Here is a 14,944-nt window from a genome sequence, read left to right on the forward strand (position 1 = left end):
CAGGATTCCAAGTTAACGCTTGCCTCGTGATGCAGTTTGATGATTTCCGTAATGGATGTCCTATCCACTTCCAACAACTTTTCCTAATTTCTTATTCAAATGGAAGTTGATTAGTTCTCTATCACAGTAGGTTGTTGTTGATGGTATCCGGTCAACAGACATTGAGTAACCTGTGTAGAAGATTGTCTATAAATACTTCTACTGTTTTGATGATGGTTGTGATAGTTCTCTAATTTTCAGTCCAGTACAGTAGAACTGTCTTGAAGACTCTGATTGTGGTGTTGGTTCCGTTTTTTAAAGTTCCATATGTTCTTCAATTGTAGGAATGCTGCACTTACTTTGTCAATCCTTGCCTTTACATTTGCATCGTATTCTCCTTGATCATCGATGATGCTGTGCAGATAAGTGGAAGAATACACCTCTTCAAGTGTTTCTCCATCGCTTGTGATTGACTTGTTATTCTGTGTTGTATTTGAGGACCATGTGTATGTTGAGGTCTACTACTACACTAGTTGTTTCTACCTACATTTGTTGCTGTGTATGGGACAGATGTTGACAATCTTTCCAGGTACACCATAGTGTCGAATATGGTTCCATGCGGTCCTATTATCCACACTGTCAAATGCATTTTCATAGTCGAGAAGTTCCATTCAGTTGATTGTTCAACGATAATCCGAAGTGTCACGATTTAGTCTGTGCACAACCGATCCTTATGGAGTCCAACATGTTGATCTTGAAGTTGGGCATCTACCGAGTGTTTCATCCGGTACAACAAGTCTCGATCGATAAACTTTCCCGATATTAATAGTGATGTTTTGTTAGTTGCCACATGTCCTCAGGTCTCCTTTCTTTGTTATCTTGATGAGGTTTCTTTCATTCCTGTCAGCTGACACTTGTTCCTCTCCCCGAAAATTCCTGAATAGAACGTAGAGCTTCCCCATTTTTGATTTGTCTGATGGCAATCCTGATCTCTTTCTTCGTTGGAGTGACATCTTAATGAAAGTCTGTGGGTGTGGCTTCGATGCTCAGTGGATTCAACGGATATGATCTACTCAAGAGTTCACCGAAGTATTTTACCCATCTGTTCCCCAGAATCGCTGAACATCATATTACTGACTGTCGCAGTTGGACGGGTCAGTATAGACAATGATGTAACCTTCACACACGATCTTATAGATGAGATAGAAACATGGTAAATCCACAATTTTTAGACTAGGTCTATTATTCCATTAGCAATGACAAACGGACATTATTCCGACCTAGATTCTACAAGATGCGGTTTTTAAGTGTAAGGGGCTATTAGATTCTGAGAAACAGTATTAACAAACTACTAGATCGACAATCGTGAAATAGTATCCACTCTTGATGTCACAGTGAGTGGGACATTACTGGAGTTAACAATCCTTGTACTTTTAAAAGATTACATATGTTGTCTGTTCACTTTGTGTATGTATTCTCAAGGCCTTACTGTCTCAGATCTTATTGAATCCAGAGCAATCCAATGTATAATTTCGAATCAAGCAGTTCTCATTAAGATGTTTTTTTAGACAACAATGTTTTAATAGACGGGTGATTGACTAGAATCACAGGAGTAGTGACCTCAATATCTGTTTAATTACGTCTTATTTCTCTGGACGTCCTATATGAGATACAACAAAGTTGCCTATAGCTACAGTCATTTACAACTATCCCCAAAATATGTCATTGTAAAATAGGTGTAGGAGCTAACACACATAACACTTCAGATCTACAGTTTCTCTTTTTTATCCTGTTACATGTGGTACTTTCTGGTGATAAAAGACAGAAACGAATTTTTGAAAATAGCTTGGACTGTTACAGAAAAGAGAAAAAACGTTTCAAAATATCAGAGGCTTCGCTGTTTATTTGAAAAGAACATACAAACATAGGACATGATTATGGTCTTCCTGTCCCAGTAGATGTTTGCTATGACTGATTATAGAAAGTACAAACAATCAGTCCTATATCCTGAAGGTTGGTTTACTGTATGAAATTGAACTGCTACAGTTACCTAACACACTACACAGCAGAGTGAACTAATACTGAACTTCCAGGGCAATGGAGATTGGCGAATTACTTGGCAGGTCAATTACAGTCGTATTAGTAAGGACAGCTACCACGTAAAGATGAGTCTACGGTCGATAATCAGGGTCTCTGTTGCTGCCTTTTTTAAGTGATACCTATTTTTTCTTTTCTAGAGCGTTAGAAAACCTGCATTTAGAAACATACATTTTGAGTTATATAAAATTAAAAACTATTTATTTGAAGCATATAAGAAAGATAATACAATGACAGTAATTTCTGTAAAATCCACCACTTATCTAGAATATTTTTTTTTGATAAAAGAAAACTTAAAAAGTAGAAGTGGTCAAAGGCAATGTTTCAAGTAAATATTATGCATGTTTGTAATCGAAGGAATGGACTGAACATTGAAGCAAGGAATAGTTAATTAGTTTTATCATATTGACAACTTAGGTCACTTACTAGTAAAAACGGTAGAACCGTGAAGTCTGATAGAGATCTGAACACTTCGAAGTAGTAACCCAGATATAACAATAATGTAACTTTCAGTAGTTTGGTGGTGACAACAGTCAGAATTCAACCAGGAAGCACCAGGTTTTAATCTCATAATAGTTAATTTGGCATTGACTGTAGGACAGTACTCATTAGTTCCCACATGAAATGTGAGTTCAAAATTGAGCACATAAAGTTGTATTTGACTAGATGAATTGAATACAACAAAAAATAAACATGCATCTAAATTGTAAATATTAGCAAACCTAAATGGCGAAGATCAGTGTACTTTCGCCTTTGGAATACAATATTAGAAAGATCATATCAAGCTACTGTCTAGAAAACTAAATCACTAACAACAATGAAATGAAGATTCAAATAAATCAAATAGGGAAATAAATTAAAATTAAAAAAAAAACAAGTACGAGGGAGAGAAGACATAACATTAACAAAATTAAATTCAATCCATGAATTATAAAATGTTACGTTTATTCATTAGATACATTAAGGTGTTCATAGCTGCATCTAAATAGGATAAAGTCTCCTGTAGTCTTGGTATCACACATTCAATCTATTCAATGGATAAAAACAAACAAACAATATTTACTACAAACAGGTGAAATTGAGAGTTTTTTTAGGAAAAGTATTTGACGCTAAGGTGAACCACAATGTGTTCTCTGCTCAATAATTAATAAGTGCAGTAACTTCGTCTATTTTTCGGTTCATTCTGTGAACTAGTGCTGTATTTAGAGCGTAATTTCTAAGCTTTAAATTTCTCGGTAATCGTATATTCCATCTAGTACGGTATGCTACCTTCCATTAATATGCTTATAGCAGACAGCTGTGGATAACTTCAAATGCTTAAAATCCAATATTCGACATGTAACAGCTAGGTTAACGAAAAACCGCCGAATAAGAGATATCCATTGAATATTGAAAATGTTGGGGGCAAAAATAACAAGAATGATGGTACAAGTTATTCATAGTAAGGGGTTTTTAAAATCCACAGAAAATCTATTTCTGTATAATACAAAAGAATGCAATCATTTCTAAAATTCCATCTTTTTTGTATAAATTACTTTATACCTTTCTTTCTACGAACCAATTCTTACTTTCTGTATTATATCCTTCTATGCAATCTTTCTTTTATATATTACTACCATTGAAGTAACTACTATGAATTTGATGTTCATCATGTTGTGCTAATGAGATGCGGCGACTTGGACCGATGCAAATATGTGCCTCGTCCTACATGGTAGCTGACTGGCTGACATTTTATGTACAAACTTTTATATACAACTTTGTCGACAGATATAAGTAGTAAGTAACACCAATCGAAAGTGGAAAACCTGGCAGCAGAAGGTTGATTTGAAGAAAACAGAAACGGAATAAGAAAGAAATTGTGAATTGGAAGAATCATACAGAATGTGAAAGACAAACGATGGAAATTCGCAAATGACTGGAAAGATTACGATAACTCATCTATCAGAAGGTAAAAATAGATCGTGTAGGTGTGTAACAATACTGGTTGTTGCAATATACTTTCTTAAATCAATAAAGTCAAGGGCATTTATTTGACTATAAAATGTATTCAAAACATGCAAAGTATATGTATTTTTCATAGTAGAGAGCGTGAGTCAATTGAAGCTAGACCACTATGACTACTATGAAAAATACTAAATCTCCACAAAACCCCTTCTGATAATTAATATAATCATATGCTCACTAGTGACTTCGAGAAGTATATCTACGAGCTCTAGTGAGAAGCAGTGACCAGTGGAGTTCAAAACCACGTCTGTTGTGAGATAGGAACTCACTGAAGACAACTGGTGAATGGTTGCTCAACTTCGTGGATCAGTTGAAATTAGACATTAACACCGTTGGATGCCGCCCAGCTCAGTGGTCTATCGGTTAAGGGCTTCGGCTCGAGACTGATAGGTCCTGGGTTCGAATCTCGCGAGAGCGGGTTCGTGGATGCGCACTGCTGAGGAGTCCCATAATATGACGAAACGGCCGTCCAGTGTTTCCAGGTTTTCCATGGTGGTCTAGCTTCAATTGACTCACGCTTTCTACTATGAAAAATACTAAATCTCCACAAAACCCCTTCTGATAATTAGTGTATGTATTTGTTAAACTGTACAAAAACAATTATGAAACAACTTACACTTGATCGATTTAAAACTTCCCATCGTTTATCTAAACTATTGTAAACTAAATTATACGCTGCAAATACTAATGAACAACCACGTATGAACATGCTTAAAACAATATCTTTCGGTATAGGTGGATAAAAACATCTCTAAATTAAGAAATAAACAAAACAATGGTAATAAATATTACAATTACTGTTACAAGGGAACATTGTGATTAGCGCAGACAACTCAACAAAGTTTACAGAGATACGATAAGTATATTGAAATAAATCCATAAAGAAGTAAACCTGTCTACATATCGATTTTATTGACACTTAGCAAATACTACAAATAACTGAAATAGAGGTGTTATGTTGGGAAAAAACAGATAGTTTGTTTTCATTGTACTGAGTGCTGTATGGTCGAGTAAGTAATTGACAAGAAAGCAGTTAGATGATTTCATTTTTGCATAGTAATCTGTCAATTCGCTTAGATTGGCACATCAATCAGTAAACCACAATCTAAGCGTTAAAGCCTGTTGGTCTTTGAGCTCCTTTTAACATGATGACCGATCAGAAAATGAAGAGAGCGAGACCAATTCTGGATTGTACTCAAAACTAATCAATTTCAGACAACCATAGAAAACCTAGAAGAACTGAGAGGTCGTTTCATTCTAGTAAGGGACTCCACAGCAGTGAGCATCCACGATCCCACACGCAGGACGCGAACCCAAGACCTTAGGTCTCGCGAGAACGCTTAACCTCTAGGTCACTGAGCTGGCATCCAACTGTGTTAATGTCTAACATCAACCAATTCACTATACTGAGTGACCATCTTCCACTGTCTTTGATGGGTAAGTGCCTCACATTCAATACGGTTGACCTCGACCAGTCACGGCCGAAGAGCACCCCCCACTAGGACGAAAAAGCAGTGCAGCGCTTCTAGGTTTTCAATAGTGACCTAACATCGGTTCACGATCTCAATGAAATTCAACAATCTCTACAACCTTATTCTGAGAACTTTATGCTATAGTTTTTTCCCTTTCTTCTATGGAGTCACATGTTTATCAAATAACTATGAATACATAAAAATAGAACACTGTATGAGCCTAAGAATTATACAACAAAACTTTAAATAATGATCCTTCGTATGATAATCCCAAATTCTATACATATGTACTGTACATTTCATTACGTCAAGGGGAAATATAAAAGTGAATTTTATACAAACTTAATATAAAACTCATGCTATATATATAGTTTTCTTACTCGACTAGGATTGGTCAGATGCTCTTCAATAGTTTTACGCGGCGGTTGAGTTAAACAATCTCTAGCATCTCGAATGTAGGAGAATAATTCGAATAAAAACTATAATAAAAGGAAATTAAACCGTAGTCAATTGAGGAAAGATTCAATAACTGTGAATTTATAAACAACACATAAACGTAATGATCACATTAAGACGATTGTACACATGAAAACCATTTTCAATTTCTTCCGTTGGGAACATGTAAGAAGAAATCCAAGACAACTGTTTAGTGCTTAGGTCAACCTACAATGAACTACATGGTTAGATGATAATTTTTATTGATCAGTTATACATTGGGCAAGCCCTAACTTCGAATCCGGAAGGGAAGCGGGAAAGAGGAAGGTCAAAGAACACATTACGCCGGGAAATAGAAGCAGATATGAAAAGGATGAATAACAACTGGAAAAGATTGCCCAGGACAGGGTTGGATGAAGAATGCTGGTGGACTGCTTATGCTCCTCAACGAGGGGTAACAGGCGTAAGTAATGTAAGCAGTAGTTATGCATTGATTTGAATTATATGTTTGGAGTCTGATATTAGGTTTTTCAGGTTATATGGAGATAACAAATTCAGAAGTAACGAGAACACTTACCCAATGACATTGGGTGTTTGCTGTGCTATAATATATTCTCACTTAGTTAAAGGGAGAAATTATAGAGTACCGCTTACATAAGGCAACCAAAATGGACATGTCTTTATTAATTAATTACCCAAGTGAAAATAGGTGGTCGCAAAACTATGGGATTTGGAGCAAGAATGAAGCTGAGATCTACTGTTTGTTGGTTTAAAAAAAAATTTCAATTGATATTATTTTCCCCGCCCCCAACAAGTTGAGAGAACAATCCAAATACCGTGGCAATATGCTTTTAGGTCTAACACTTTTACTTTTACCCTGAGGATTCAAAGTGAGGGCTTGCCTTGTGACGCAGTTTGAAGATTTATGCAATGTGTGTCCTAAATTATGACACATATTGATAAAAATTGGGTGGAATGTGGCTGGCAATGAAATCAATGGCGTACGTTTCGTTCTATTTGGGACACGTCAGCTGGATGTAACGGCATGTGAGAGTTGATATCCACTCAAGCTATCTGGAATTAGTAGCCAAAAGATTTGAAGCCAAAATTACTGTATCCAAGTCCCAGAGTGAGCGTCAATTCTGGAATGTAGGTATATCCATCTGATGAGTCTTGAACACGACGAAACATGAGTCATGGATTTCACCGATAGCCACTTTTTATCCATTCTATACATTCATTATAGTAATAGTTCACGGCACGCCGAAAAAGGAAAAACTACAGGAATTACATTACAGTTACATCACTACATTGACACATATGAACTTTCTCTATATCAATCATCATATAGGATAGATACAGACGGTAATGATACTAAAGATGGATAATTATGATTATCCTTGACTTACCGATGGACATTCAATTAGATCATTTACACTTGTGGAAATTTTAGCAGATTTTATTTTTTCAAGGGATTTTGTAGTATAATTTAAACAATCTTGTATCTTTAAAAGGAAATAGATAAAGAAACTTATGAATATGTTGTTTTAAAATGAGAGTGAGAATATAGTCGTATTAGCGGAAGTAAAGCACATGGATGAGTGTCAATTAGATTCCAGAAAGAAATTCATCCTTGCCCTATAGCTGATGTTAATTCGTGATGGAAACCTTATAATTGATGCATATAAAGGTTCTTCATACATGTTAAAACTATTTACCCATCATAAATTGTTTTGTAACCAAACACTGCATTCTTGTTGGCTAAAAAATAGTTCAAGATCGTTTGTATACTTTACTTTTACTAAAGTATTGATACACAATATGATCAAATAACAGACTTCAAGTTATCCTAATTGTTATATGATTCAATAGCAAGTTATATATCAATAAGTCAACTATATACGAACATATATTGGTCGAAATTATCACGTAATATGTTAGAACAGTGAGAAATCATAGTAAACAAGTCGAACTACAAGTGTCATATCAATGATGAAAAAATTATACATAAAGAGAGCAATATTTAGATGAGAACAATTGAACTCAATAAATAAAAACCTACATCAAAGATGACGATTACAAAGAGCATAGAAAAAAAAGTATAACTGAATTACTGCTACTGATTTATATTTATTTATTTAAACACATAAATATTGGTACTAAAGGACACTAGATACATATGTGCCGCACAAATCTCATTTGATTTATGTGAGGGCTATGATACTGCCCAGGTGCCCAAACTGAAGCAGGTGGTTTTCTTAGGAGGTCACACCCGGAGCCTTTGACCTAAAGATCTGATCCACAAGGCAGTGGAGCATCGTAAGGATATGCAGTCTCATGGTAGCCGGTGACCAACGATTGATTCATACTCCATTTGTTCCCTCAGGATCCTGAAGCCCATGTGCACCATTGGTTTGGAATGAGGGCTTTCCAACTCCCCCATGTGGACTTTCCGTGTCCACCAACCCGGTTAAAGCTCCGGACATTCTGTTTTCGTCCTCTTAATTTTGTAAACAACACTTCCACCACGAGAAGTCAGTAAGTAGGACTTCCCTGGCAGAGGCTGTATACGCGTGGTCATGTTGAGAGTATTTGGAGAGGGAGAGCGGACTCTTCCCACTTTCGGCCGTACCAGGGTATACTACTTTTAATGTCACGATTATTGCATAGATCCAAACTAAAATTTTCTATATCTACTAACACAGTTAAAACCAAACATTATAAAGCTCTGTTGATTGATCATAAGTTTTTGTTTGGTTACATCTAGTTTTCTTTCATTCAACTATCACAATGATAGATAATCTTGTACCATTACAAACCGAAACCATATTTCTAACCTTAACACTACTACTCATTATTAATGGGAGATAATATGATAGAAATTATGAACTAGTGAACTAGATTTAAGTGTTAAAGTCAATTAACCCAATATTACTAATAATACGGGTACACATCTCAATAATAAACAAGGAGACAATATGATAGAATCAGTGACGGTAAAATTTTGAGAGTGATAATTTGTCATTGATAATATTAAATTTAAACGTAATTGTGTAATTTACATTAATTTATATGAAAAAAGTAGAAATGCTGTCACTGACCTGTTGTAGTTTATACGGTGATCCGTGATTGTCTTTTATAATAGAATGATATGATGTTGATGTGTTTGTACGATGAACTTTCAAGTCCTACTTAAAAAAACAGGGAAATGGTTAAACACAGATTGAGTGAATTATTTGTTTATTTTAAAGTCAACATAGGTTCTGTTTCTAGGGAATTTAGAAACGTTAGCATAGGGGTTTGTACGAACTGATATGCTTATGGTTTACACTACGGACTGATCTTGGTGAACAGTGACCGGCGGAGTTCAACCATGAGGAGTTACCATGAATGGAATTGTATGATGGTCGAATATCAAAAAACTAATTGAAGTTGGAAATATACACAATTGTATATTAATTTAGTGGTTTAAAAGTTAGGCGTTCCCCATAATATCTAAAGGTGTTGGATTCGATCCCAGGTGGAAGCATGGATATGCATTGCTGAGAAGCCCCATATTAGAAGGAAAAATCTGAGTAGTGCTCCTTAGTTTTGATTGTTTAAATAACATCAGTCCGTGATAAAAACTCGAAGATCTCTACAAACTGTTCATTAAAAGAACCTCCAGGTAATTGTATTCACAAGTAAAATAATCATATAAATATGACTGAGTATTGGTGTAAAAAGAATAGGCTTTATTATGTTGTGAGAATTATATCCAAGTCATCCCTTTTGCTTCACTATACTTGAAATAATAACAAGTAAATTTATTGTTACTAAAATTATTCACTAACTGTTTGAATGGTGCCACCATTTTAATGAGAAAAATTTAGTCAATAAAGATATTTAACGCGACGGCGTTTGAAGCGAAAGGTACTGAGTTCGAGTCCCGGAGTGAAAATCAACTCTGAGATGCAGGTACATCCAGCTGACGAGTCCTAAGTAGAACGAAACGCGCGTTCTGGATTCCACTGCTAGCCACTGTCCATCTTTGTTTATAATAAAGATATTTGCCTTATAAGAAACGGAAACGTGTAGTTAGAAAAAGAAGAAACTATTTTGATTCTAGGAAGTGATTACTGAACGACTAGTCGATAAATTAACTAGATCACGATTTTAAGAGGTAACAGTGTAATCTGACGAGATGTATTTCTTTAAAATTCTTTAAAATTGGACGTAAAATATGTTTTCATCATGAGAACTATGAAGTACCTCATACAGAATGGAAGGTCGCTAGCTCAATCTATTATGGGGGATCATAAATCCATAATGTTGTGTACTGGTAAACAAAAACCCGATGAATCTCTAGCGTTCTCCAGCTGATTTCAGACTGTGATGAAAACTACCTTACTTTGCACTTTGAAGGTGCAAAGCACATACCGTACTTGCGGACACTGATTAAGTGCGGATCGCATGGCTTGGGTATTATCGCACAGTAAGACAATATCATCTGAACAGATCTTATCAAATCATATAGGTGAAAAAGTGAATAGAAGAATTACAAACTTGGTCTGTACTGTTCTATGGTCCGATCTAATTGTTAACATATTTCTAACTATTAACTATCAACTACCTGCGCAGAAGAAGAGGACTAAGTCTGCATGAATACTTTGAGATTACTAGATTGATAAGAGCAAGTGGGAGATGATATTGGCTAGAAGAACGATTTACTTGCTTATGTTAAATCCCTAAATACAATAACCAGGAAGAAATTGTATCTAAGGTTGTGTATTGATTTAAATGTAACTTCTGTTCATTTAACTTTGAATTAGTTCAGTGTAACTATTGTTTAGTATAACATTCATTTGTATTCATTAATCCGATGATATTTTCCATTTATATTCATCTGTATCAGTTGGACACAGGGTATTAGGGAATGATGGTAAATCAGTTGATGAGGTCATGAATCTTCATCGACTGAGATGGTTGGGCCACGTGTTACGTATGCCTGAACACCGATTACCACGACGCGCTATGTTGACTAGTATTGGGGATGGTTAAAAGAGAGTTAGGGGCGTCCAAACCAAAACGTGGCATCAGTGCTTGAAGTCACTAACTTCTAGTCTGAGCCATGTTAGTAGAGCAAACTACTGAGTTCGGGTCCGCGTGACTACCGTAACCAATGGTTGGAGACTCTGTGTGACATGGTTCAGAATCGATCACAATAGCGTAAATGTATACACTCTTTTTCTTCCCTTAAACTGTGAGATTAAAATTGCTTCATAACTTTTTTCCTTCCTATACTATATTCTTATATACAACCTATCTTTTATATATTACCACCACTAAATTAACTACTTCTATGAATCCGGTGTTCATCTTGTTGTGCTAACGAGGTATGGCGACTTGGACCGATGCATAAATGTGCCTGGTCCTACGTTGTAGCTGACTGACTGACTCATCTGTATCAATTTCGCGTAGAGTTTGAGAAGCTCTAATAATTATAGAAATTAGTTTTGTGTATACATAAATGTGTTTTATACTAAGGCCTACGTCTATAAATCTTCTAGACAAGCTAGGGCTTGTTTCTATTTAGCGGGAAGGGAAGACGATGATCGGAAAGGAGTCTTGGTCATTACCATTAAAGCAACGGTGGGGAATTATTCGCTTAATGCACAAAATTATCAGTATATTACACAACAATATGGAATGACAGGTTTGCTTAGATCGATAATTTATCGTTTGTGTTTGAATTCAAGTTGAGGAACACTCTGTACGCAAAATGTTATTAAACATTAAATATCCAACTGTAAATGTATAACAATCGATAAGAGGTGTTAATACAATTAAAAATGAATAATTAACAGGTAGAAAGATAATAATTCTCTTTTAAAAAACTCACAGCTTCATATACTAAATCACCATAGACTGAAAGAACAGCACTAATATGACCATATGAACTGGAACAATAAAGAAAGGAAATTAAGAATTAGATTAGGAAATAAGAAATAACACCAAAATTAAACAGGTAAAAAGAGGCTTTTAGGGAAAAAAAACAAGGTCATATGTAATACTGTACCGCTTCAATGAAGTAGATTTTAACATATGGAATAGGAAAAAAAAAACTAATGAGGGAAAACAAAGTAGTGTAGGTAATAAGGAGGTTAAGACAAGATAAGTCTTGAGACAGTAAAAGGAGGATTGACGTTATACATATGAACGCATGAATATTAATATTTGATCCAGTGAACAAAGCAAAAACACGATACGAATATGACCTATGAATACACAACCAGCTAAAACGAACTTAGTTGATATGGAGGCCAATCAACTTTCAAGTTGAATCCTTACGGGAAACCTACTAGCTATAAGAGAGGAAAAGCACGACATCACGTTTAAGCTACGATGATAATTGCTCAGTAGAATAATAATCTTATTTCAGTGCGAAATTTATTCAATAAAACATAAAGCAAGAGTTTTCAATAAATTCTGTGAAAAATCCATTTTAATATTTCTTCCGTATCAGTTACATTTGATATTTATGTATATAAGTGCATTTTGATAGTAGTTTTTTGTGTTTTGCATGGTAAACAAAGTTTAAATCACGAGCTGATCACAGCTAGACAAACATTGAAAATCTAGGAGCACTGGACACCAATCTTGTCAAAGTATAAGAATCCTAAGTAGCGCGTATCCATGAACCACAACCAGGGGAACGAACTCAGGACATCTGATCTCGTGTGCAACCACTAACCTCTAGACCGCTGTGCCTGAATCCGCTGATCCGCAAGTCTAACTCTAATCAATCCACAATATTGTGAGACTATCTCCAATTGTCATCAATGGGTATCTTGTTTATACCCGACATGGTTGAACTGAACTGGTCACGACTTCACATTCGCTTAGACATACAACTCCTAGAGTTCTATTTAAAAGCCATGACCAGTGGACTTCAATTCGTGTCAGGTGTGAGACAGTTATTCACCGTAGAGAATAGATGAGAATTGTGAAATATCGCTAATTGATTGAACTTATATAATAACACCGTCGGATGTCGGTTAAGTGATCTAGAAGATAAGCGTTTGTAAATGAGACTGAAGGTCATAAATCTGATTCCTAGAGGTGTGGGTTGTGAATGCACACTTCTGAATTTTGTACCGGGATGAAACAGCTGTTCAGTGCTTTCAGATTTTCAATGGTTGTCTAAATTAGATAGATTTATAATGTCAATAACAAGAACCTAGATATGATTACTTAAGATAATATATATACGAATAATTTACCTTGGTGATCCTAAAACAAAACGTTCACTTGATTCAGGGATAGATTTTGCTTTCAACTGATCTTGACATGAAATTAAACAATATTCAACATGAGATAAAAAGTGTGCCTGAAAAGAAATGTAATTATTACTATTATTCTTTAGTATAAATCATCACTCATACGAAAAGAAAATCAGTGAGCCATAAAATGATGAATAGATGACTACTGTTTGATGGGAATTACACTATACAGAACTTTTTTAATTATATTTTTTCTAAAAGTGGGTACAAAAAAGTTTACTTTGCCTTTTGATTGATGAGGCCGTAACACTCTGTTGACTGAGATAACTGTATCATCTGACCGTCGAAATCTGTTGCCTATTATCCTTTTTTTTTGCTTTCATCCCGCTTCTACTATTCCACATACGTTTAGCCTACACTCAAGTTTATATCATTTATCTTCGTTAGATTCTCACCTACCTAAATTACTCTCTTGTGCTAATTGAAAAGTGTAACAACTTAGATTGTACCAGATAGTAAGTTATATCGACAACTGTCCGATTAAACAACATTTAAAATGTTACACATATAATAACATACAAATACTTCTAATCCATAATAGTCAACACAAATTTTATGTTTAAAAGCACTAACTTTCAGGGGAGTACACAGAAGTAGGCTATCACATCACTTCGTTAAGAAAGTTTTAGTGAAATAAAAAAAAGTATGATACAAGGGTGCGGTCTATTGATTTGAAGACTAGAATTTCAAACAAGAAGTCACAGGTTCAAACGATAGACACATTTGATAATGTTATGAACATGTACTGATATAAATGGATACATTTTCTATGTAGGTCCAGTAATTGTCTACTTGGAAGTAATATTTGCTTACAGAAAGTTTTAGTGTTCACAAGTATACATTGAGCAAATTTGTGAAATCAATAACACTAAACACCATTGACGTGAACAATTACTTCCAGACTGACACTCTTAGAATTGTAGATATTTTAGGAAGTTTATTTAGATGCACGTTTTGTTCCTAATTGTTATCTATGTTTTCCTTGAGCTGTTACAAAAGTACTGACAAACTAACTGTCAAATTTGAACTGGACAATCAAGAAATTGGATCTTTCACACCATATTGATCTTGCAACCTTACGAATGTTTATGCAAGCTGAGATACATTAATTTTAGTACTGTTGCATAAAAGTTAAGGAGGGAGATTATATATTTATATTAGTGATGTTAGACAAATCTGTTAAAAAGAACGGATAATTTGATTAGATAGGTTCAAGTTAAGATCAAGTAAAAAACCCTAAACGATACCTAGAATTCCGATTTGATCCTTTTTTTTATAAGTCATTATCGGGAATTACCTGGAGGTATTGTGTTCTAGAAGTTGGATGGATAGCTGTACACCTAAACTGTCCAACTCACAGAACACAATACCTCTAAAACTCTCATCGAAGGCTACAAATATTCATCATTACAGGAATGACCTGAAACCTATTATTGTGTTGAAATGAAAAATCGAGCTGCTCTTTAGTGTACACGAGGAACTGTTCTTCTTTGAGTATATATATAACAAAGAATCAATGCTAAATCAACACGAATCTAGACGATACACCATACCATAACATTGGACCGATATCTCAAACTGAACCATAGTAACTGATCAAAAACCTTGGTTTCTTAATAGGTCCACATCAAACAT

At 35.0% G+C, this 14,944-nt stretch overlaps 1 protein-coding gene and 1 non-coding gene across 2 annotated transcripts; one reads left to right on the top strand and one right to left on the bottom strand.

Moving 5' to 3' along the window:
• Positions 1-2,237: 2,237 nt before the first annotated feature.
• Smp_136980 (hypothetical protein) lies at positions 2,238-13,369 on the bottom strand (the record flags this gene model as incomplete). The annotated part of the gene is made up of 7 exons (XM_018797327.1): positions 2,238-3,103; positions 4,697-4,831; positions 5,933-6,031; positions 7,397-7,492; positions 9,089-9,175; positions 11,869-11,926; positions 13,250-13,369. Coding segments are annotated over 7 exons (693 nt in total), but the record flags the coding sequence as incomplete, so codon positions are not given.
• On the top strand, positions 4,426-4,497 carry Smp_tRNA_00144_Pseudo_CGA.1.1. Its single transcript has one exon. It is a non-coding gene (tRNA).
• Positions 13,370-14,944: the final 1,575 nt, after the last annotated feature.

Source organism: Schistosoma mansoni, chromosome 4 (genome assembly GCF_000237925.1).
Source record: "Schistosoma mansoni strain Puerto Rico chromosome 4, complete genome".
Lineage (NCBI taxonomy): Eukaryota > Metazoa > Platyhelminthes > Trematoda > Strigeidida > Schistosomatidae > Schistosoma > Schistosoma mansoni.